Source organism: Saccopteryx bilineata, chromosome 3 (genome assembly GCF_036850765.1).
Source record: "Saccopteryx bilineata isolate mSacBil1 chromosome 3, mSacBil1_pri_phased_curated, whole genome shotgun sequence".
Taxonomy (NCBI): Eukaryota; Metazoa; Chordata; class Mammalia; order Chiroptera; family Emballonuridae; genus Saccopteryx; species Saccopteryx bilineata.
Window position 1 is genome coordinate 311,917,766 of NC_089492.1, and position 23,942 is coordinate 311,941,707.

The 23,942-nt window shown below is 43.8% G+C and overlaps 1 protein-coding gene across 1 annotated transcript in view; it reads right to left on the bottom strand.

Annotated features, from left to right (window-relative positions):
• The window catches only part of ARHGAP35 (Rho GTPase activating protein 35), a 152,682-nt gene that overhangs the window by 74,999 nt on the left and 53,741 nt on the right, over nt 1-23,942 (bottom strand). Inside the window, exon 2 of the mRNA XM_066271719.1 lies at nt 13,940-17,808. Within this exon, the coding sequence (XP_066127816.1) occupies nt 13,940-17,617 (3,678 nt within the window). The 5' untranslated portion in view covers nt 17,618-17,808. The remainder of the gene's footprint in view (nt 1-13,939; nt 17,809-23,942) is intronic.

A 23,942-nucleotide genomic window follows, 5' to 3' on the forward strand; every position in this document is an offset into this window, starting at 1 on the left:
TTTTTTTTTTTTAAAGGTAACTGTCTTTTCTTCCCTAACAGTCACATCCCTTGTGCAGTAGAAACAGCAGCTGCAGCAACTACTTGAGAGCTTACTATGTACCAAGCAAGTTCCAAATTATTTCTTTTAAAACTCATGACATTCCATTTTACCAAGGAAAAATGTCACCTGCCTAAATGACATAACTAGTAAATGACAGTGCTGGGATTCAAATGCAGGAAGGTCTGTCTCCAAAGACCCTGTTATTTTGTCAGTGGGTCTTCATTACTGTTAGGAGTTATTCAGATTGTAGTGTACACTTAATCATTTATACAATCATCCAGTTATTGTTGTCTATTTTATCCCAAGAACTTTCTGAAGAAGGCAATGAACCACTGTGCTCGAGAGCACAGGTTTTCCACTCAAGACAGAACTGACTTGGGCAGGTAAATGAATTTTTCTAGGACTCAGCTTCATCATCTGTAGAATGGGGTTCTTAACACCCACACCTACAAATATGCTGTGAATCTGAAATGAAATAATGCATATAAAGCACTTATGCATCTGATCAGCAGTGGTGCAGTGGATAGAGTGTTGCCCTGGGATGCTGAGGTCCCGAGGTCACTGGCTTGAGTGTGGGTTCATGTGGCTTGAGCAAGGGGTCTCTGGCTCAGCTGGAGCCCCCCCCCATATCAAGGCACATATCAGAAGCAATCAAAGAACTAATGCGCCGCAACTACGAGTTGATGCTTATCTCTCTCCCTTCCTGTCTCTCTTAAAATAAAGAACTTAAGCAAGTGTCTGCTACATAGTAAATATTACATTGATGGAGGCTAAATTTTCTAGCAAACTTAGATTGTTAGAACACATTTCCTTGTCTTGTTTTAGTATTAAGGACGAGGAAGTCCATTCACTAGAACTATGGTTAGAAGGCTTTATGGTGATTAGAAATAGCTTCCTTGCAGCTTCTCTTAAAAGTTCCACTTTTTTATTCCTTAACACCAGTTGATTTGGAAGCCTCAGTTTTATTGAAGAATAGTGCTGCTGTTAGTTCGGACAGGCAAATTATGCCAAGTTGGGATTGGTAAAATAAATGTCAATGAAATCCAGATGGTCTTCTTTGTATATTCAGATTCTAGAGCTAATAGGTTAAGTATGGAGAGCATTGCATGCTTCGTCGTTATCCAGCTGCTACCTTCAAATAAAGCACTCAGCCACTGTCGTTCCTTTAGTAAGAGCTCACATTATTGGGCGACTACTGTATATGTGGTGCTAAGCCATTTCCCATCCAACATATCACTTTACCCTCACAACCATCTTATGGGAAGGATGCTGTCCTGAGATGGTACCGGTAAGTTACTTGACCCAAGTTACAGAATTTGTCCGTCAGGGTTCAAACCCAGGTCTATTAGATCCCAAACCTTAAATTCTTATTTCATTGATTGATTTTTACAGAGAGTGAGAGAGAAACATCAATCTGTTTCTCCACTTATTCATGCATTCACTGGTTCTTTTTTTTTTTTTTTAATTTTATTTTATTTATTCATTTTAGAGAGGAGACAGAGAGGGACAGAGAGAGACAGAGAGAGACAGAGACAGGAGGGAGGAGCTGGAAGCATCAACTCCCATATGTGCCTTGACCAGGCAAGCCCAGGGTTTCGAACCAGCGACCTCAGCATTTCCAGGTTGATGCTTTATCCACTGCGCTACCACAGGTCAGGCCACTGGTTGATTCTTATATGTGCCTTGACAAGAGATCAAACCTGCAACCTTGGCATATGGGGGTGACTCTAACCAACTGAGCTACCCAACCAGGGAAAACTTAAATTCTTTATTTTGTACTTCATATAAGTAGAAGATGTTAGGGAGACAGTCTGGATTGGTTAGCTCATCATAAATCATTAATTTGTTTTTCCTTACTTTATAAAAAGTCTAAAGTCAGAGCCTGTCTGCCTTGGGCAGTAGTATATGAGGGGAGACAGCAGTAGCTCCCTGCAACCTGAGAGGCTGTGTCACTGGTCTCACAAGGAATGAGCATGCTGCAGTGGGCCAGGGCACTTAGTGGAGTGTGTGGCTCCTCTTTGGGACTCCAGGATCCATTCACATTGCATTATAGTCCTCCATACAGAAACAGCAGTCAGCTGGCTCTATGAAATTAGACGGTCTATGATCCCAAGCTCAAGCTGGATGAGCCCGTGCTCAAGCTGGCGACCTCGGGGTTTTGAACCTGGGTCCTCAGTATCCCAGTTCAACGCTCTATCCACTGTGCCACCGCCTGGTCAGGCTAGACCAGTGATGGGCAATCTTTTGAGCTTGGTGTGTCAAAATTTGCCAAAAAACCAAGCATTACTAGGGTGGTGTGTCATTTTGAGAAAAAAAACATAATTTTGTGATATTTATAGTTTAAATAACAAAAATGTATAATTGTAATATATAACTGTATTTAATAAGCCAAAAACTAATTATTTAACTTACCTGCTTAGTGACTTCTTTGTTCATCTGTCAGTTGGTTTCTTTTGTTGGTCTTGATATTATTTAACTTATGTGGGGTGCCGTGAACTAAGATAAGTGAGGGGGAGGGGGAATTCTTTAACTAACCTGCCTATTAGTGACTTTTTTTGTTGCTGAATTTCATTGGCTAAATCTTCAATTGAAGGTTGGTATTTTGTACACTTCAAGCCCAAGCAAGCGCTACTAACTTCATCTGTTAATCTGTTTCTTTTGTTGGTTTTGATATTATTTAATGCTGAAAATAAGTTCTCACAAAAGTATGTAGAGGGAAAAATTGTGAGTAAAGTCATTGCTATATTTTTCAGGGTGCTAAAAGTGTCTGGTAATCGGTTCCAGGCACTCCAAATTTCCTGTTCGTAGTGGCACTCCTCTTGATTCTCCAAGCGGCACCTTTCCAGATTCTCAAGCTTTGACCTCAAATTGACAAACATCTGAGCCCAGAAGCTGTCTTGAAATTCTGCAAGTTGCATCTTATGTAAATTAAGATGGCTGCCACTATTTCGAATGGCGGGAAATGGCACCCATAGTACAGGCCCCTACCTCTCCCAGCCTCCCCCTCACTTATCTCAGTAATGATGGTCAATTAGAAATCCACCACACCCCAGAACAGTAGATTGGATGATGGTTGCTGTGGTTATGTGGTTGCTGGTAATGGCCATCACAGGGCCCCCAGAGATGCGTCCCCCGTGGCATTCCGTTGCTCCCTGCTCCCACGGCCAGAAGTGAGGTCAAAGATCCCCTAACGGCCTAACCGGAAGTCCCAGAACTAGACGCTCTGTGCCGGAGTTCTGTTGTTTTGGCCTACAGACCTCCCGCACAGAGTGTCTACACTACAGCAAATGTTTTATCCTCGGCTACTGCACCTGGCAGGAGCCGAGGATAAAACGTCCTTCTCAGCATGCAGCCCCACACTTCTCTGGTATGCGGCCGTGTGTCATTGAAAACGGCTACCAGGTGGTGGCGCGGTGGATAGAGCGTTGGACTGGGATGCGGAGGACACAGGTTCGAGACCCCGAGCTCACCAGCTTGGACCCAAGGTCGCTGGCTTGAGCAAGGGATTACTTGGTCTGCTGTAGCCCCACAGTCAAGGCACATATGAGAAAGCAATCAATGAACAACTAAGGTGTCGCAACGAAAAACTAATGATTGATAATTCTCATCTCTCTTCGTTCCTGTCTGTCTGTCCCTATCTATCCCTCTCTCTGACTCTTCCTCTGTCTCTGTAAAAAAAATAAATAAAGAAATAAAAAATAAATAAAGAAAGAAAATGGCTACAGGTGTCAGTGCTGACACGCGTGTCAGAAGTTCGCCATCACAGGGCTAGACTGTCTTTAACTTTAAATTGTCACTTCAGATAATGTCAAGCAGTGGCCCAAAAATAGGTTTGTTCCTTCTTTCGTAGATATTTCATTCTCTGCTGTTCTTTTTTTTTTGCCACTTGTTTGCACAGGAAATCCTCAAAGAATCTCAGACTAAACAGGAAGTGATCTGTTCTCATATAAAGGGTAAGAAAAGGAATGAGAATGGGCAGGATAAGGAAAAGGAATCATTGACCCTGACCTAGAAACTAACTTGTGAATTTTATGCAGAGACCCCTAAATACTTTTAAGTTTATAGGCTGTGCACATTTGTAAGTAAATACGCTCTTCTAAAATGGCCTTGTTAACTTGAAAATGAATTGAATTCCTAGAGAAACACCTGGGTCCACTGACCTTGATCCTACTTGGTTAACCCCCCTTCTTTATTATATTTTAACAAAGGCCAAAGTTTCAGTTGTATTTTTGTAGTTCTGGGAAATTTCCCATTTGTTCAGAGCACAGTTTCCTCATGTGTGCTTTAAAATAAAGGGACTGAATAAGTTTGGAGCAAATATGTCAGTAATGTTTCTGAGCATGGGTTTTGGAGGAAGGGAAGACTGGGACACTCTGACAGCTATTTCAAACAGCTATAGGGCTATCTCAAGGAAAGAAAACAGATTATTTTGTATGATTTCAAAGGGTCATGTTGGGAGAGATAAGAGGAAGACAAGATAAGGCAGTTTTGGCCAGTATAAAGTGAATTTTAAGAAATAAACAAACAAAAAACCCCTTAGCTGTTTCAAAAGGAAGGGACTGCTTTGCAAATATTGATAATTCAAAGCCAGGGCTGCAACCTACCTGCCATACTCATTGCCAAGGAGACCCTGCCATTAGATGGAAGACTTTTAAATTAGACAAGTAAGTGCTCTAGCTCTCTCACTGTGAAGTGTTGGTGATCTGGCTCAGCACTTTGACTTACAATACAATACAAAAACGAAGAGCAAGTTTTTAGCAATAGTGTCAACCGCCCTTGCTGAGTGACATAGATTTTTGTCTCCCCCCACCTCTCCACCTCTCACTCTCACTTAAACAAACTGTGGTTTACAGAATGTCAAACACCCCCTTGAAATAACTGAAGGCTCTGTAGGGTCACAAAATAAGATAAGGAATTCTTGCGCAACTAATTCTAAACCTTCCTAGTAAGAAAACCAGACTTTGTGGCGCATGCCAGGAGTTGGGCCAGACTGCTGACATAACAAGCACAACATCAGGCATCTGAGGAGTTACTGGGCAAATGTCAGGTGGAAATGCCATTCTTCTGAGTGGCCTGCCAGATGTCTCCGTCCCCGGTCAGACATGTGTCACTCATTAGGAGTCACTGGAGTCCTCTCAGCAGCAGATCCTTGGAGAGGAGACAGGAATACCATGCTAAACTAACATCCATCTTCTTTTGGAGGCACTCATTTAAAAGGCCAAGTTGGAAAAACATCTAGCCAGCAGGAACCAAGCCCTGAGAACAATCTATATATCTGTGTCTCCAAGTTCGAGTCTGACTGACAAAACCAGAAAATAATACAGTAGTGGTTAATTAGGAGTGGTCATATGCAGGGCACTGTGCGAGGTGCTCTGCACAATAAACTGAAACCTCACAACCAGCCTTCAAGGTAAGGGTTATTACCCTCATTCTACAGATGAGAAAACTGAGGTCCAGAGAGACTCACACCCAGCACAGACAGAGCCAGGATGCAGAAGCCAGGGGTCAATGATGCCAAAGCCCCACGGTTCTTTCCCTTACATGAACCATCTCCGTGACAAAATGCCATCGATATCAACAAAGGACTGGGTCAGCTTGAATCATCCTCACCTTGTATTTTTGGATAAATATTTTTTGAATGAGTAACAGTCCATTGTTCTTTACCTCAGTTTCATTAAGAATATGGGCCTGATTCTTAGTCTCGATACTAACCAGGAGACAAAGGAAATAAATGAAGCCCTAGTTAATAAAGCACTAGTTTACTCTGGCAGCGTACTAAAGGGAAACAGGGACTGGAATTGGCCTCAGGCCTCTTGGCTTTTCCGAAATGAGAAAAGAGCATTAAGGGGAAAGTCCCCACTTTGCCAGAATGGGAAGACTTCTGCCGGCCGCCGGCAGGATGGTAAACCCACTCCATACCTGCTCCATGTCCACGGGGGCAAGGAAAAGAATAGAACGCCTGTCAAGAAGTAACAAACAGGCCTGACTTGTGGTGGCACAGTGGATAAAGCATCGACCTGGAAATGCTGAGGTCGCCGGTTCGAAACCCTGGGCTTGCCTGGTCAAGGCACATATGGGAGTTGATGCTTCCAGCTCCCCCCCCCCCTTCTCTCTCTCTGTCTCTCCTCTCTCTGTCTCTCCCTCTCCTCTCTAAAATGAATAAATAAATTTAAAAAAATTAAAAAAAAAAAAAGAAGTAAACAGGCTGGAGAAGGACCCCTTCTATCAAACTACACAATGATTGGGTTCTACAGCTGACATGGTATAGGCACTTAATAAATTTCCTAAACAAAACCAGATTCCAATAATGCACAGGGCCAGTATTTCTTGGTATTTTTTTTTCTCGTTTAGATGAAGACCATCTCTGTATATATAGAAGTGTTTTCCTTCTCCTAACACTATGCTGCTCTCACTAGGATGTGAAGAGTTGAGGCTCAGAAAGTCTTGTTCATATGGATAGAACTGTTTCACAGATAATCACTTCCCCATATGACTCTGTAAAGACTAAGCAGAAATAGTCACTTATGTACACACATGGCCATTTTCCTACTAGACTAAGTTCCTAGAGGTCAGGGTGGTATTTTTCTTTTTAAGTTAATTATAGCCAGGGTAACAGAGCAAACTAACAGTAGAGCTAACACTAGGACCAAAGTCATCTCTGACCCTCAATGAACTTACAATCTAATTGGTAAGAGAACACATATATATATACGGTAAACAAAGCTGATCTAGATATCAGATGAGTAAGTAGTAACTGAGCCACAAAGAAGTCTCTCCCCTATGGTGCTAATGGAGAGGTCAGCCACCCTTCCTGGATAAAGAATATCCTATCTTCTGTGGGAACACCAGGCGCAACTAAGGTAATGATGCTAAACTGTCAACTTCACATAATATCTCTTGGTCTCCCTGAATACCCTCACACATGTCAAATTACTTATACAGACTTTAGGGTCACAAAATATAGTCACTAGAGTTGCACCACCTAGCAAAGCCTTTTATATGGTTGGTAATATATCTAATAAAGGAAATAAAAAACAATTCAGGCTGTTAGATTCTTTCTCTTTTTAGTGAGACAGATGAACCGGAACAGACAGGAAGGGAGAGGTGAGAAACATCAACTCACAGTTGTGACACGTTAGTTGTTCACTGATTGCTTTCTCTTATGTGCCTTGACTGGGGGCTCCAGCCAAGTCTGTGACCCCTTGCTCAAGCCAGCAACCTTGGGCTTCAAGCAAGCAACCTTTGGGCTCAAGCCAGTGACCATGGGGTCATGTCTTTGATCCCACACTCAAGCCAGCAACCCCATGCTCAAGCTGGTAAGCCCACGCTGAAGAATATAATCTGGAACAGGGAAAGTATCCTTTGAATGGGAACAACTCTTCCTCTCCGGAGTGAAGCTGATATAAGCAAAGCCCTAGAAGGTCACAGGTATGGTCGCATGGTTTGCCAAGTTGTGTGGTGGCACAACCTCATCTAACTGTAGCTGGTATGATAGAAAAACTGACAGATTCTATCAACTATATGGAACTACAGCCTGACCAGGCGGTGGCACAGTGGATAGAGTGTCGGACTGGGATGTGGAGGACCCAGGTTCAAGACCCCGAGGTCGCCAGCTTGAGTGTGGGCTCATGTGGTTTGAGCAAGGCTCACCAGCTTGAGCCCAAGGTCGCTGGCTTGAGCAAGGGGTCACTCGGTCTGCTGTAGCCCCCCGGTCAAGGCACATATGAGAAATCAATCAAGGAACAACTAAGGAGCCGCAACGAAGAATTGATGTTTCTCATCTCTCTCCTTTCCTGTCTGTCTGTCCCTATCTGTCCCTCTCTCTGTCTCTGCCACAAAAAACAAAACAAAACAAAAAACACTAAAAAAAACCCCAACTATATGGAACTACAAAGCTTCCTCAAAGCACTTTCCTGCATTCCATATTCAATTCTGATTGGCAGTGACTCATTCACTCACATGTCCAATAGAGCTTCAAAAAGACCTTTTCAATTAAGCTACCTGCTCAAGCCCTGAATGTATTTTTGGTTAACTAGTGCACCTCCTTCTGGTTCTGAAAAAAAAACAATCGAAGCCCAAGTTTTAAGAGAAAACCTGAGGGTGGATTTGTTCTTACTGGCAAAGCCTATTATGAAAGTACAAATGCTTAGACCTGTCTCCTTCGATCTGGCTGTTGGTATGATGATCGAGCCGCTCACCATCTCAGGGCATCTTTACTTAGGAAGGGAACAGTAAGTAGCATGAAGTCTCAGCTTTCCTAGCATCCCTAATCCTCGTGCACAGTGGGAAAGAAAGGAGGCAGGTCATTCCCTCAGGGGCCCCAAATAAACTAAGACCATACATAGCTTTTGCTCCATAAAGGCATAATGCCTAGCAAATCTGGGTCAATCGCTGTTGCTGTTTCAATCTAAATGGCCAATGCAAGAAAGGGCTAAGCGGGGGAGGGGGGCCGCTAGTTATAAGAAAGTTTTACAAACATCTTTCCTGACTCAATACTCACTGAATGTGGACTTCTCAGGGCTATAGGTCAGTCTTTATCTGTTTGCCTCCCCTCTGGCGCTGGAAAAAATGTGTTTAGAAGGCCTTTCTCAATGGAAGTGCAGGTGATTCCTGAATTAAGCTGAGATAATCTGGGTTCTTACAAGGATATTTCAGTTTCACTACATGTTGGGAGAACAAGGTTGGCTCCGTGAAGATTAGAGAAATTCCCTGTTTTTTGAAAACAGGGCCTGACCTGTGGTGGCGCAGTGGGATAAAGCGTCGACCTGGAACACTGAGGTCGCCGGTTCGAAACCTTGGGCTTGCCGGGTCAAGGCACATATGGGAGTTGATGCTTCCTGCTCCTTCCCCTTCTCTCTCTCTCTGTCTCTCTCTCTCTCACTCCTCTCTCTCTAAAAAATCAATAAATAAAAATATTAAAAAAAAGAAAGAAGGAAAATAGATTTGGGTTGTTTATTGTAATATATATTTTTAAGAGCAGGTGCACTGTAATAAACTAAGGCAGATAGTTAAAGACAGCCTATTTTTGTAACCAAAACACACTACAGCAATGCTTTGGGCTTAAAATAAACTGAGAAATGAATGACACCAGTTCAAAACAATTCCTCCAAGTTCCAGTTGCTATTTCAGTGTCTCCATGCCTTTTTGTCCTTTACTCAACTAGACTCCAAAGCTAGTGTGGAGGAATAAATAATTTTTCAGAAAATAATCAAAGTCCTCTGTCTGAAAGGAAAAAATTGACTGGACTGAATGAGTGGTCCAAATGTGTGCCTGGCTACTGAATATAAGCCTCTTACTTGTAGACTAGATTCTAAAATCACCGGAAGTAGACCAGGCTTCAAAAATCTCAGCTCCACCACTTAACGACTACAGTAACTTGGGCATAGTGTTTAACCTCGCTGAGCCTGTTTTCTCATCTTTAAAAGCCAGACTTTAAAAAAATCACTCCATTCAGACTGATGAGAGAAATCATTTTCATAAATGATGTGAAAATGCCTGGTACTGCCTGACCAAGCGGTGGCGCAGTGGATAGAGCGTCGGACTGGGATGCGGAGGACCCAGGTTCGAGACCCTGAGGTCCCAGCTTGAGTGCAGGCTCATCTGGTTTGAGCAAAAGCCCACCAGCTTGAACCCAAGGTCACTGGCTCCAGCAAAGGGTTTCTCGGTCTGCTGAAGGCCCACCGTCAAGGCACATATGGAAGAGCAATCAATGAATAACTAAGGTGTCGCAACGAAAAACTGATGATTGATGCTTCTCATCTCTTTCCATTCCTGTCTGTCTGTCCCTATTTATCCTTCTCTCTGACTCTCTCTCTGTCTCTGTTAAAAAAATAAATAAAATAAAAGCCTGGTACTGTACCTGGCACACAGTAGGGAGATATTCAATAAATATAACAAAGGACAAAACCATTCACATGATATACATAGCCCCGCTATTTGGCCTGGATCTCCCTCGCTCTCCCCATGAAACCTCCACCTCCACTGCATTTGCCAGCCTCACACTGCAGATCTCAGCTTTATATATCATTTCTCTGAGGAGCTTTCCCAGATACCCTAGTTGAGGTTAAAACTCCTTGCTACACACCTGACCAGGCAGTGGCACAGTGGATAGAGCATCGAACTGGGATGCGGAGGACCCAGGTTCAAGAACCTGAGGTCGCCAGCTTGAGCGCGGGCTCATCTGGTTTGAGCAGAGCTCACCAGCTTGGATCCAAGGTCGCAGGCTCCAGCAAGGGGTTACTCGGTCTACTGAAGGCCCACGGTCAAGGCACATATGGGAAAGCAATCAATGAACAACTAAGGTGTCGCAACGAAAAACTTGATGATTGATGCTTCTCATCTCTCTCCATGCCTGTCTGTCCCTATCTATCCCTCTCTGACTCTCCCTCTGTCTCTGTAAAAAACAAAATAAGAACAACAAAAAAAACTCCTTGCTACACAATTCCACAGTGCCCCGTATCTCCCTTCTGCCAACATTCAAAATGCACTTAAGTACATGTTTAACATCCATCCTCTCAGTGACTTAAACTAGATGAACACAAGAACTCACTAAACGCCTATGCACTGAATTGCTTCCTTCCTAAAAGAATCAATGAGCATGAACTTTGGAGCAAAAGTATTGCTTTTAAAAGTTAAAATTCATTCGGGAATCAGAAAATCCAAGAGCAAGTCAGTTCCCCCATCGATTTTAAGGACCACAGTATTTACTTGGCCTCACAGCTTATTGAGTAGGACTGGCCTTTTGGAAGCACACACTGAGTCTTTCCTGAGTAGGTTACAAAGAGATCATATTTCATACCATTAAGCTTGTCTGTCAAAATGCAACATCCCTCCCTGGGGAGGGAGCAGCTCAATTCCCCAGCTGGTTTTTATTCACACTAGAAACTTTAACTCAGCTCTAAGCCTCACAAAATGAGAGCTGTGTCCACACAAAGCCACAACAACCAGCCAATTCACTGAATCCAATGAAACAAGCCAATTCACTGGGGGGACACACACTGTCAAACTGGCTACTTGGTGCCTTATAGACCAAAAACAATGCATGATTGAATTGGTTTGCTTTTCAATAGGTTGTCTTGTCATGTGGTAGCTCCAGTGAGTGAAAGATTTTCTTTATCATTCTGTTTTGTCTTTTTTTTTCACACAAAAATAAGAGCACATAAGATAGAAGAGTAAATAACCAATAATGAGTTCTCTTTAATCCATAGTCAAACACACTAAATTCAGCAACTTGAACTTGCCCAAAAGGCACATTTTGTGGAGCAAGGCATACCAGCCCATTTTTTGGCTTTTAAATAAGACCCTGCCAGTCCTGATCTCCTCTTTGCAAACGCATGGCATTAGGAGACAGAGACCATGTGCAACAACTACTCTTTACAGACAAAGCATCTATTCATAAATCCCACTGAAGTGCAATCGTAGATTTTCAATTTCATTCAGTTGAGTACGGAAGGCTCCCACTATGAGGGTGGGTTGCTAAATGGTTCAGCTGGGAAAAGAACCCAGAATGACAGTCAGCTCTACAGCCTGCACTTTCATTAGCAGAAATGAAAGTGAGTCCCTCACTCCAAGTACAATTTTACTGTAAATAGCTAATCTAGCAAATGAGCCAAGAAGCTGAGCAATTTCTCTTTCTCCACATCACTTTGGTACCCAGAGTATAGCTTTTTTTGTTGTTGGAGTTGTTGCTAGGGTAAGTGCTAAGAAAGCAGCTAAAAGTAACACAGAGGGTTAAAACTTACACAAAAGGGAGGGACAATGTTGGTCCCCCAAGCACACAGCTAGACCAGACCAGTTTTCTCCTTTCTTTAAATAAAACATGTTTTCCCCCACCTTTTAGTCCTTACGTGACTCATTCTTCAATGTCTAGTTAAATATCAAAACTAATGCTTATCCAGCATGCAGTATGCTCAGTGTTTTCTGTGCATAATCTCATACCATTCCCCACAACCCTATAAGGTGCTACTACATTCTCCCCTTTTGCAGAACGGATGTGGAGAGGTGAGTCATGTGCCCAAAGTCCCAGCGAGGAAGTGTGAGAGTTGGGATTTACCACCCCCCTTCCAGAGCCTGAGCTTCTAATGGTACACTACACTACCTTAACCACCTTCAATATGGGATTTCTGTTCTGTCTGCCACAGTCCCCCAGAGAGACCACCTATTTTCACAGTCTTCATAGATCTTGCTGCCTCAACTGGGCACGTAGGTCTGGGCAAGAAGGATCTGTGCAGTTTCCCCAGTGGCAGGAGGCACTAATTATGTTTTCCATCACCAACATGCACTCCCCTTCACTTCAAATACTTGTTGCTTTGTCATGCCAATAAAAATCAAAGGCCAATCCCCCCCCCCCCCGACCTCCCGTGTAGGGGTTGGCATGACATCCCCTGGCCCATAGTATCTTGCTTTTCCAGTAAATCAAGTGTCAGTCTGTGTCAATAGCAGTAATTTTAATTGGAGGTTTGCTTCATCCAGGAAGGGAATCAAGGCTTTGCTTATCTCTGCATTAAGATGACAAAACAGTACGCTCATTGCAAAGCACCATTTTCCAAGACAGGAAAAGACAATGTCACCTTTTACTCTTTCCGAAGGATACTCCTAAACTGACTTCTGGCACGCTATTGCTCTTGGGCCAGAGGTATCATTTTTATTTGACTTGAAGAGGTGTGGTCCACATAACTAATATAGACAGGAAGTCGATCGCTTCTTGTGTGCTGACCCAGCAAGCCAGAGTAAGAAAGCTCTAAGGTAAAAAGAGCTCATTACCAGCCTGGACACAGCTGTCTCAGAGGCTCACTGGAGCCAGCTGTTTTCTGCTGAACCTAGCCAGTGTGTGCTCTTTAAAGCATCGTTTGTTTGTGAATATGTTCAAAAACATTATTTTCAACAGGTATTAAAAATATAGAAGTCAGAAAAATAGTTATAATTCACAGTATGCTATCATGCCACCTTCCTAACTCCCAGGTGTGCTAACACCCCCACAAATTAGAAAACTGTCCGCATTTAGATAAGATGTTCTGGCAACACTGGGAATGGAGGAGGAAGGGGAAACAAAATGTTCAAAACGTTTGGATCCCAGTATCACTCAACAGGAGAGCTTTAAGAAAAAAATACTGGAAAGCAGGTCAGGATACTTTCTGGCTTCGCGCTTTCAAGGGGTCTGTCCACTCCAGACTAACCTTTGGAAACCAAAATACTGAAGACAGATAAAGGAATCCAAGTGGAAAAACAACCCGAGGGAAAATCAAACAGGAAAAGAATGCCTGATACTAAGATTCAGCTCAGAGTGGGAAAAGAACAGAACACACAATGACACCACCCTGCCCTTCTGACGCTGCAAATATGGGATTGGTTTAGAACTCGCAGTGGTAGGGTCCTTATTTTTCATTTATATACTTGAAGATCCCTTACTGATTTGTATGTGCCAATAAAAATCAATTGTTCCTAACCTAAAGTCCAGCAGCCTTATGGGAAAGAGGAGCAAGTAAGAGATGTACAAAAGAACTGTCTGCTTAGCAGTGAGATAGGCACACAATTTTGGATTCTGATGTTTAAGTGAAGGAAGAGCAAGCATATCGTCACTGGCTTGGCTACCTGTATGGACACTGAGAAGTTCAAAATTATCTGCTTATTTTTGTAATTAATTAGCTATCTTTTTTTGTTTGTTTTAAGCTATCATTTTGAACAAAGACAACTGCAGTTGTCTGTCCAAGGTCCTTACTACTGAGAGCCGCCAGTAGTAACTATCAGAAACACTGCTTACTTTTTTATGCTAAGTCAAACAAAGAGTAAAAACATACATACTAGATTTTTGCCAGAGTAAGTTGTCCTTGAAAATCATCATCATCATCAATCAACTTACACTGAGACTCTATGACTCATTTCTAAACTGGCATCTTACCTTAGTGTTTCTTCTTAGACTGCGAAGAATATTCCTCCTTCTTGGGTCTTCATCTGTTTCATATGGAATAACAGCATTGTCCCCTTTATAACCTTGGGATGCCTGGTCCTCCTCTTTCTTCCGGATGGGCCCCAGCTCATCATCGCTCCCCACGCTGAAGCTGGTTCGGTAACTAGCAAACCTCCCCAGCCGGCTGCATCTTGTCCTGTAGAGCACTGGCTTGCTTACCATAGATACTTTGCGGCCTCGCTCTAGAGAGCTGGTGTCCATTTCACTGTCGGAACCATTCCCACTGCCATTAGACTGGGCTTTGTTGATATTCCGAATGGTGATGATCTTGCCTTGAGTACTGTCGTGGGGCACTGAGTATATGTTTTCTTCTTCATTCCTTGGCTTGACCACAGCATCCATGGGTTCGGCGTAATCAGAAGGATCGAACCCATCTGGAGGCAGCCAGGTGCTAGAAGACACAGACTTCCTCTGTCCATCCCTATGGCCTTGGTCTAAGTAAGACAGATCCCCCTTTGTAATTTCAAAATGGATAGGAGGCTTTGGTTTGACTGGTGGAGGTACTTTGTTGTTCAGTTTACTCTCAAAGTTGCTCATGATGAAAGATAGCCCGTCGTTTCCTTCCAGTTCCATAGAGAGCTTAGAATGGTCTTTGGACAGGGACGGCATGTCTTCTCGAAATAGGCTGTAAGAAGGGGGCTCAATGTCCTCTTCTGAATCCTGCAGGTTAGAGTTGCAAAGTGGAGAGCCCGCCCGGGGGGAGTTAAAGACCTCTTCTGTGGTGCTACAGGCCTCGGCAACGTTATCATACATATGAGTAGCCTCGATTATGTTCTTCTTCTCTACCACATCTTTAAAAAACGGATGGAACAACTCAAGTTTATGCTGGGGTTGGCTACAGGGAATGCTTGTGAACCTGCCATCAATTTCTTGAGCAATCTCCTCCCCCTCGGTCAGCTGTTCCCGACTTAAGTCATTGTCCAGGACATCTATAGCGCCATCAGTGAGTGCTACCAGCTGAATGGGGATAATATCCTGCACTTCACAAAGAAAGGCACGTAACATAGCCAAGGAGGCCTTACGTTTGGCTGAATAAAAAACAATGTACCCATGAACCAACCGGCTTTTTCTAATGCTAAAGGAGGAATGGTATGAAAGAATAGACAGTTCAATGCGCTTCTTGTGTAGTCCGATTGGTAATTCAAGTAAAACAGAGTTGTTGCTTCCACAATGGGAAGATTTACAGGATTGGGACTGAAGGACAGGAAAAAGTATGTCATCTGCACTAAAAGGATCTCCACACATCAGACACATGACAATTCGCAGGTCCACATCAGCCAGATCTTTGATGCTAGCAGTAGAACTGACCAGGTTTAAGTTACGCTTCGAGTCCAGGAGTCCTTTCAAAACTTGACTGATTTGCTTTTCGTTAATGTTGCGTCCATAACCAATGCCAGCAGAAGCAGGGTCCAGAAAGACACACTGAAGTTTGCTAGCTATCTGTTGACCCTGTTGTATTAAGCTATGCAGGGTCTCTCCACTGGTGTCTCCTCTCTTGTTAACCAAAATTAAGGTCAGGGGGAGATGGACTAAATGATTATCTCGCCTGCCAAGTGTGGACTCTCGACTCTTCTCTATACTCTCCACCACGTAAGACAGAGATTCCTTAGAATTGTAAAGGCAGAGACATCCATGGGGCTGAAATGTTGGCGTTTGGAAGGAGTTCACAGGAAGCCTGACATTCCCTTCTATTGGTCTCAGGGAAAGCTCATACATTTTACCATCTATCACATATTTGTCATCATTTGTACAAAGAGCTCGAATCTCATTGGCCAACTCTCGGGCAAGACCATCTTTGCCCAAGATAACCAAGTTGATTCTATCAATGTTAGGGTCAGAGAGTGAATTTTTCTGATTCCGGTCAGATGGCCGGATAAACCGAGAACTAATCAAGTGCTCAATCTTAGCATCCACACAAGCTGGGCAGCTAGGACACGTTTCCTTTGTTGGGTGGTACACAAAATGAATGTGTTTCAGAATAAGGGCATCGCGCTCTGCTTGGAGCTTCTGTAATGCTTTAAACCGCTGTTCCTCCCCTAGAACATCCTGAATGACCCCCATCTTCTCCTTGCTGGGCTTTGCATCCAGCTCCAGTTCATAGAACAATTCGGAATATTCCACAAGCAGCTCTTGAAACTCTTCCTTTGCTCGGTCTATAATTTGCTTTTGGTGTTTGCCATAGATATCCATGTACACAGATTCTTCCAGCCACTGGTAGAAATCTTCATTCATGATGAAACTACGGGCCTCTTCCCAAGGCTTTCCAGGAGTTATAAAAGGCGAGGTCTCCAAGTTTTCTTTAAATGCCCTTCTCATCTCAGCTCTTTTCCTCTCATTTCGTAGTTTCTCTAAGTGGGCCTCATACAGCTGTTCTGCAGGGACCGTATCCATTAAATCAAAGGGAATCCGCTCATTCTCCATGTTGTCAATGTGGCTGGTGGCATCCCACGGGGTCTCCTCAAGCACAACAAACCACTTCAAGAATTCTGGCTTGGTCTCCAAGAGCTTTTTGGCTTTTATGCAGCTTAGGTGGTCTATTTCATCTAGATTGGGTATAAGAGCTTCAAAAGCTAATGGCAGGGCTGCCAGGTACAGCTTCCTTCTGCGTTCAATATGCTCATGCTTGAGGCGGTGGATGTGCTGAAGAAACAGCTTTCTGGCTTTCTGAGTCCCTTCCAGGTAGACATAGTCCTGGTACTCAGGAGAGGCCTGCATTTTTCGGCTGACACTTAGCCAATTCTCATTGTGGTTTTTCACAATGCGACTTACCAGCCACTCGTATTTGTCTTTTGCTGTAGCTATCTGCTGACTCTGCTGCTTGAGAGCTTCAAAGTAAGGAATGATTTTTGTCTTTCCCCGACTTTTATCAATGAGTTGCACTAAGGTGCTGAAAGCCAAGTCCACATTTACGTTGGATCTTGCTGAGGTCTCCACAACCTGGAGGTTCTTTTTGCTTAAGGCAAAAGTATGTGCATCTCTAATGTACCGCTCAACGCCCTCATCACACTTAGTCAAGACCACCACTATGGGCTTTTTTGTTTTTGCAAGCTGATTGTAGAGATTGGAGACAAACTTGAGCTGGTCATCAAAGTTCCTATTCATGCCTCTGCTAACATCAATACCAAGAAGAAAACCATCAATTAGCAGCTTTCCATCTGGCATTTGCTTCTGCTCAAAGTCCTGCTCCAGCCCCAGCTGGTCAGTGCAAAAGTACATGAGTTTTTCAGCTGATGCAAGCTTGGTTGCAGCAGCTCTCTTGATATAGGGCTGCAGGGCAGTGCTTCTATGAGGCTGAAAAGTCTGATCATCAATAAATTCAGTCTGCTCCACAATATGCATCTTACATTCCACGCAATCCTCCAGGGATCGGCTAACTTCTCCCCAGTATAGAAAGTGATCATTATTGACCACTCGCCCACCAAAGTCACTGGTGCTGAGGACAGAGGTATGGTCCAAGTGAAATTCATCAGCACTTGGGCGCACAAAGCGATTACACAGACAAGACTTCCCAATGCCACACTGGCCCTTCTCCTTCTCGGTCCCAGACAATCCCACCACACTGATGTTGTAGGTGGGAATGCGGACATCTTGCTTTCTTGCCATCATCATCGTCGAAACATCCTGCCACAATCAGCCACTTCCGAGATCAGATTAGTGCCTTCCAGTAGACCGTGGTTTCCTAACATTATCAGTGGGGGCCGGCTGCCCATGCAGCAAACGTGTCAGGTCCCATAGTGTTTGTATACCAGTACGAAGTCAGTTTTTGCCACTTCTCATCGCCAAATAAGCAACATTTCTTCCTAAATGCAGGGAGGGGGGAAAGAAAACCCATTAGCATCATCATTTTGGAACTCAATTATAAGCACTGAACTATAGCAAAAATTGATTTTCTTATTCAACAAGTATTTACAGTAAACAGTGAATGTGCCAGGCCTAATGCTGGGTGAAGATGTACGAATGAATAAGACTGACATCAACGTACCCTCAGAGAGGAAAAATGTCATCTAACAGAGCAATATACATAAGCAAGCAGTTTGCTAAGTGATAAAAAAATGGTTTGAGGGCTTCCTGGAAAAACGGCTGATTTCTGGGATAGGGCAGGGGTGGTACAAGATGAGCCTGGAACAACTTGCTGTGCAAGAAAGGAAGAGCTCAAAAAAAATGACAGATCACCTCACAAGAATACAGGAGCCTGGCCCTGGCCAGTTGACTCAGTGGTAGAGTGTCAGTATGCCATGTGGAAGTCCCAGGTTTGATTCCTGGTCATGGCACAGAGAAGAAGTGGCCACCTGCTTCCCCACCCCTCCTTTTTATCTCTCTCCTCCCCTCCCGCAGCCATGGCTTGAATGGTTGAGCAATTTGGCCCTGGGCGCTGAGGATGGTTCCATGGCTTCACATCAGGTGCTAAAATAGCTCACTTGCCAAACAACAGAGAAGCAGCCCCAGATGGGCAGAGCAGTGCCCTCTAGGGGGCTTGCGAGTGTATTCTGGTCAAGGTGCATGCGGGAGTCTGTCTCTGCCTCCCATCTCTCACTTAATAAATAAATAATAATAAAAAGAATACAGGAGCATGTTAAATCTGGGACTATCTGAGCACAAAAATAGTTAAGTATAGTAACAAATTATAACCCATTGCAAAAAATAGAAACTTTTAGATCATAATAATAGATCAGACAAGAATCATCACTTGATGCTAAATCTAGGGGGAGATTCTGACGAGGAGCAGAATATGTGGACGTATCCTCTGAAATACTACTTATTACTTGCAAGGGACAGAATAAAAAACCCCCACTAACTATATAGTGGAGAAATTGGGCAGCACTTTGACTTGGTAATGCAAATTATCACTAAAGAGGACTAGAAGGACATCATGCGCTTCCCCACGAGGACACATCACTATGCAGTATGACGGCCTAGAATCCATTACTTCACCCTAATCACAAGGAAACATCATCAGACAAACACAAAATGAACAAGATTCTGTTTAAAATGGGGGGGCACTCTATATTTTAAAATATATATCAATGTCATAACTGACAAAGAATAGTTATATAAGCATGATAGATTAAGGGAGACTAAAGAGACATCATAACTAAGTGCAATTACCTGACCCTAGACTAAATTCTCCACCATAGGTGGGGGCGGGGGATGCTACACAGTACATTACTGGATCAATTAACAACACTAGACTATAATGGAATATTAGATAAAAGCAGTTTATCAATGTAAATTTATAAAGTTCATGAGAGAGAATGGCCCCACTCTTAGGAAATACACGAAATATTTAGGGGAGAAAGGCCATAACGCATGTGACTGGTCCAGAAAAAAAAAATAGGTACATATAGAGAGAGTGAGAACCCAGATGAGGTAAAATAGTCACAATATGTGAATTTGGGCAAAGTATATATGATATTTCTTTGTGCTATTTTAATTTTTGCAACTTTCTACAAGTCTGTAATTCTTTCTAAATAAAAGGTTTTTTTAAGGGTGTGAATATGGGGTGGTTACCCTGACAAGAACGTAAGCTCTGTGAGGACAAGACCCACCCGTCTTGTTCACTTCTGCATCCTCAGCCTATGACCCTGTGCTTGACAAATACTTTCTGAAAAAGTGAATAAGTGAAAGACTCTTAGAGCATATTAAAGAGTCCCTACACCCAGCCTTTTAGATTCAGGAAAGCCTTTCTGAAGGAAGTTCCATCTCAGGTGACCTGAAGTAGAAGGACACCCCCTCCACAAAAAAAATGGAGGAGCCAGCTGAAACAAAGTGTGTGGGGGAAGGACAGAGTTGAGATGCATTTGCAAGTGCTTAAGCCACTTCTAAAGAGTTTGGATTTTTTTTTTCTTTTTCTTTTTTTTTAGTGAGAGGAGGGGAGGCAGAGACAGACTCCTTGCATGCACCCTGACCGGATCCACCCAGCAAACCCGCTAGGGGGTGATACTATGCCCATCTAGGGTGTTGCTCCATTGCAACTGGAACCATTTTTTAGCGCCTGAGGTGGAGGCCACGGAGCCATCTTCAGCACCCAGGGCCAACTCGCTCCAATCGAGCAATGGCTGCAGGAGAGGAAGAGGGGAAAGAGAGAGAAGTGAGAGGGGGAGGGGTGGGTAAGCAGATGGGCACTGTGTGCCCTAGCCAGGAATTGAACCTGGGACATCCACACCAGGCCAACATTCTACCACTAAGCCAATCAGCCAGGGCCAAGAGTTTGGATTTTTCTCCAAAGGTTATGAAAGCACAGACTGTGGCTAAAAAATGGCTTGTTGTAGGACCTAAAATTTGGGTAGATGAAGCAGTGCAATGTTATGACGTCTTTTAGTCTTTAGCAGTTTTCCAACTAAAATAAGTCAAACATGTAGTTTTTGATGCCTTTACAGGTATTCCGGCTACACTATTTACTCTGCACTGTTGTCCACTTCAGACACACAAATACGTGCAAAATACTTTGCAACTGCTGAACCTGCAACTAAATGAAGAGTCTCCTGAGATCTTCCAAAGAGGAGAATTTAAAATAAACAAACAGAGCAAATTTTCTTTTGAATCTCATTTATGTCTAGTAGGAACCCAGTATCTCCGCAACCTTAATATGTTTTTATGGCCTACCTCATAAGAAATATCACAGGAGCCCTGGCCAGTTGGCTCAGCGGTAGAGCGTCGGCCTAGCGTGCGGAGGACCCGGGTTCGATTCCCGGCCAGGGCACACAGGAGAAGTGCCCATTTGCTTCTCCACCTCTCCGCCGCGCTTTCCTCTCTGTCTCTCTCTTCCCCTCCCGCAGCCAAGGCTCCATTGGAGCAGAGATGGCCCGGGCGCTGGGGATGGCTCTGTGGCCTCTGCCTCAGGCGCTAGAGTGGCTCTGGTCGCAATATGGCGACGCCCAGGATGGGCAGAGCGTCGCCCCTGGTGGGCATGCTGGGTGAATCCCGGTCGGCGCATGTGGGAGTCTGTCTGTCTCTCCCTGTTTCCAGCTTCAGAAAAATGAAAAAAAAAAAAAAAAAGAAAGAAAGAAATATCACAGGAAGCCAGACCACCACATGTTATTCTGACTGAGACAAGGGGGCAATGAATAGGGGAGTACAATTGTCCCCTATGATAACTTCACAGACCTTTCCTAAATAACCTAACTGTATCTTCTTTTCATAACCCAGAAAGGCAAACCTTCTATGGAAATGAAATGTGGCTAGATGTGGTATGTAAAAATTGTGTGACCATTTTCAAAAGAGAAATCTCAGTGACCGTGAGCAACCACGTCTGGATAACCTATCTAGTGACAATGGTCCTAAACAAGCCAAGTTCCTGACTTCAACAGGAGCAAGCAGACATCCATGGGAGAGACAAAACAAACCTTCCCCACCCCACCCACCTAGCATATTGCTTACCTAAGTAAAACTGTAATAAGAATTATCTAAATGAAGCATGTTTACACACATCCTCTGAAATACCTGAAAAGTAAAGCTCTGAACAAAATCTAAGTGTGCTTCTGCACATTGCTCTGGACTATACATACATTATTTTGTTTCGACCCAGAAGGAGACTGAGGTTCAACAGAATCTCAGACGGAAATGGGGGCGAAGTTTCAGGAAGTCAAGGGTGCTGCAGTGACAGCACCAGGGTCTGGCAGGACTCAAGGCCACCCACTTGACCAATCTTGGAACGCAACTTGACATGGGTGACTGCTGCCCACACCTGGCACATCAGTCCATTTACTCTCTGTAAAGTGGGCTGAGTAATCTCCCTTTACAGAAATCTCAGGAAAACACAACCCAACCTGCATTTAAACATCAAGAAATAAAAATATTAGCTCAATTTTTAACTGGACTATAAACCAAAATATATTTATTTATTATCCATTCAACTCCTGCTTAGTTACATTTTTTTAAAATGGCATGTACTCTATTTAGTCCATTCAAGCCAAAGTCTCAGTTATTTGAAAGAAGTTAAAGAAAAGGCAACATTCTCCACTCAAAATTGTATAGTCACTCATATTTTATACCCAGAATGCTGACTTTAAAAAGCTAAAAACAGCCTGACCAGGCGGTGGCGCAGTGAATAAAGCGTCAGACTGGGATGCGGAGGACCCAGGTTCAAGACCCAGAGGTCGCCAGCTTAAGCGCGGGCTCATCTGGTTTGAGCAAAAGCTCACCAACTTGGACCCAAGGTCGCTGGCTCCAGCAAGGGGTTACTCGGTCTGCTGAAGGCCCGCGGTCAAGGCACATATGAGAAAGCAATCGATGAACAACTAAGGTGTTGAAACGCGCAATGAAAAACTAATGATTGATGCTTTTCATCTCTCTCCATTCCTGTCTGTCTGTCCCTGTCTATTCCTCTCTCTGACTCACTCTCTGTCTCTGTAGAAAAAAAAAAAAAAAAAAGGCTAAAAACAGCCTGACCAGGAGGTGGCACAGTGGATAGAGCGTCAGACAGGGACGCGGAGGAACCGGGTTCGAGACCCCGAGGTTGCCAGCTTGAGCACAGGCTCATCGGGTGTGAGCACGGGCTCACCAGCTTGGACCCAAGGTCGCTGGCTCGAGCAAGGGGTTACTTGGTCTGCTGGAGGCACACACCCCCCCCCCCCGTCAAGGCACATATGAGAAAGCAATCAATGAATAACTAAGGAGTCCCAAGGAAGAATTGACGCTGCTCATCTCTCTGCCTTCCTGCCTCTCTCTCTCTCTCTCTCTCTCTCTCTCACACACACACACAAACACACAAAAAACACAAAAATCATTCCCCTGGCAGGGGAATGATTAATTTTTGGACACCTGATAACTTTCCACTCGTTAGAAATCTAATAGGTTTCCTGGTATAAATATGCTTTTCTTATATGTTTGTCTTTGATGTCAGGATAATGCAGTTTTACTAGTTCCTCAACTGGACTGAATTACACTGTAAACAAAGACTATTTTAAACCTTAAAACATCTAACACTTGGTTTAAAGGAAATAACCTTAAGTGCTTGATCATAAACATTCAACTTTTCTAAGAGGTGAGCAAAAAAAAAATTAGCTGAGTCACTAAATTTAATGATCTGAAGGCCACAAAGAAACAGAAAGTAAAAAACAAAAAGCACTTCCGAGACTTTGCAACATCTTTAATTTAAATCTGATGGGAACCTGTGTTCTTAATAAGCATCTCAAACAGCAAAAGCTGAATGTCTATTCTAATAATATGCCAATACAAATCCTTTTAAAACTGAAGGGTTACAGCGGGGTGGGGGAAGTATCTTTTAAAACAGTAACTCCATCTTTGAGCTCTACAGAGCTACTTGTATTAAGAAAAACAGAAACACAGAACCTAACACTTAGTTTTATGCCATAAGTCAACTACTGCAGAAAGGGAAAGAATTCAGGAGTGTTTTCAATTCTGTCACAAATATATGTCACAAAAAGACAATGCAAACATATGAGAGCATTTTTAGAACCTGCCACCAGCTCCTCACATGTCGCCTCACTGGGAAGGCAGGGGGAGAGTGTTCTCCTCTTTAACATCTCTATACCCAGGGCAAGAAGCAGTAACATTCCCAAGATAGTGCACATTTCACAGGACACAGAAATGCCACTGTGACCCAGCATTACTATGGCTGCTACAGTGCATAGTGTCAACATCTCTCAGTATATTTCACCCACCCACCCTGCAACCTCATGCTCCCCCACAAGAGGAAATGTTTCGGCCCTGGCCGGTTGGCTCAGTGGTAGAGTGTCAGCCTGGCGTGCAGAAGTCCCGGGTTCGATTCCCGGCCAGGGCACACAGGAGAAACGCCCATCTGCTTCTCCACCCCTCCCCCTCTCCTTCCTCTCTGTCTCTCTCTTCCCCTCCCGCAGCCGAGGCTCCATTGGAGCAAAGATGGCCCAGGCACTGGGGATGGCTCCTTGGCCTCTGCCCCAGGCGCTAAAGTGGCTCTGGTCACAACAGAGCGACGCCCAGGAGGGGCAGAGCA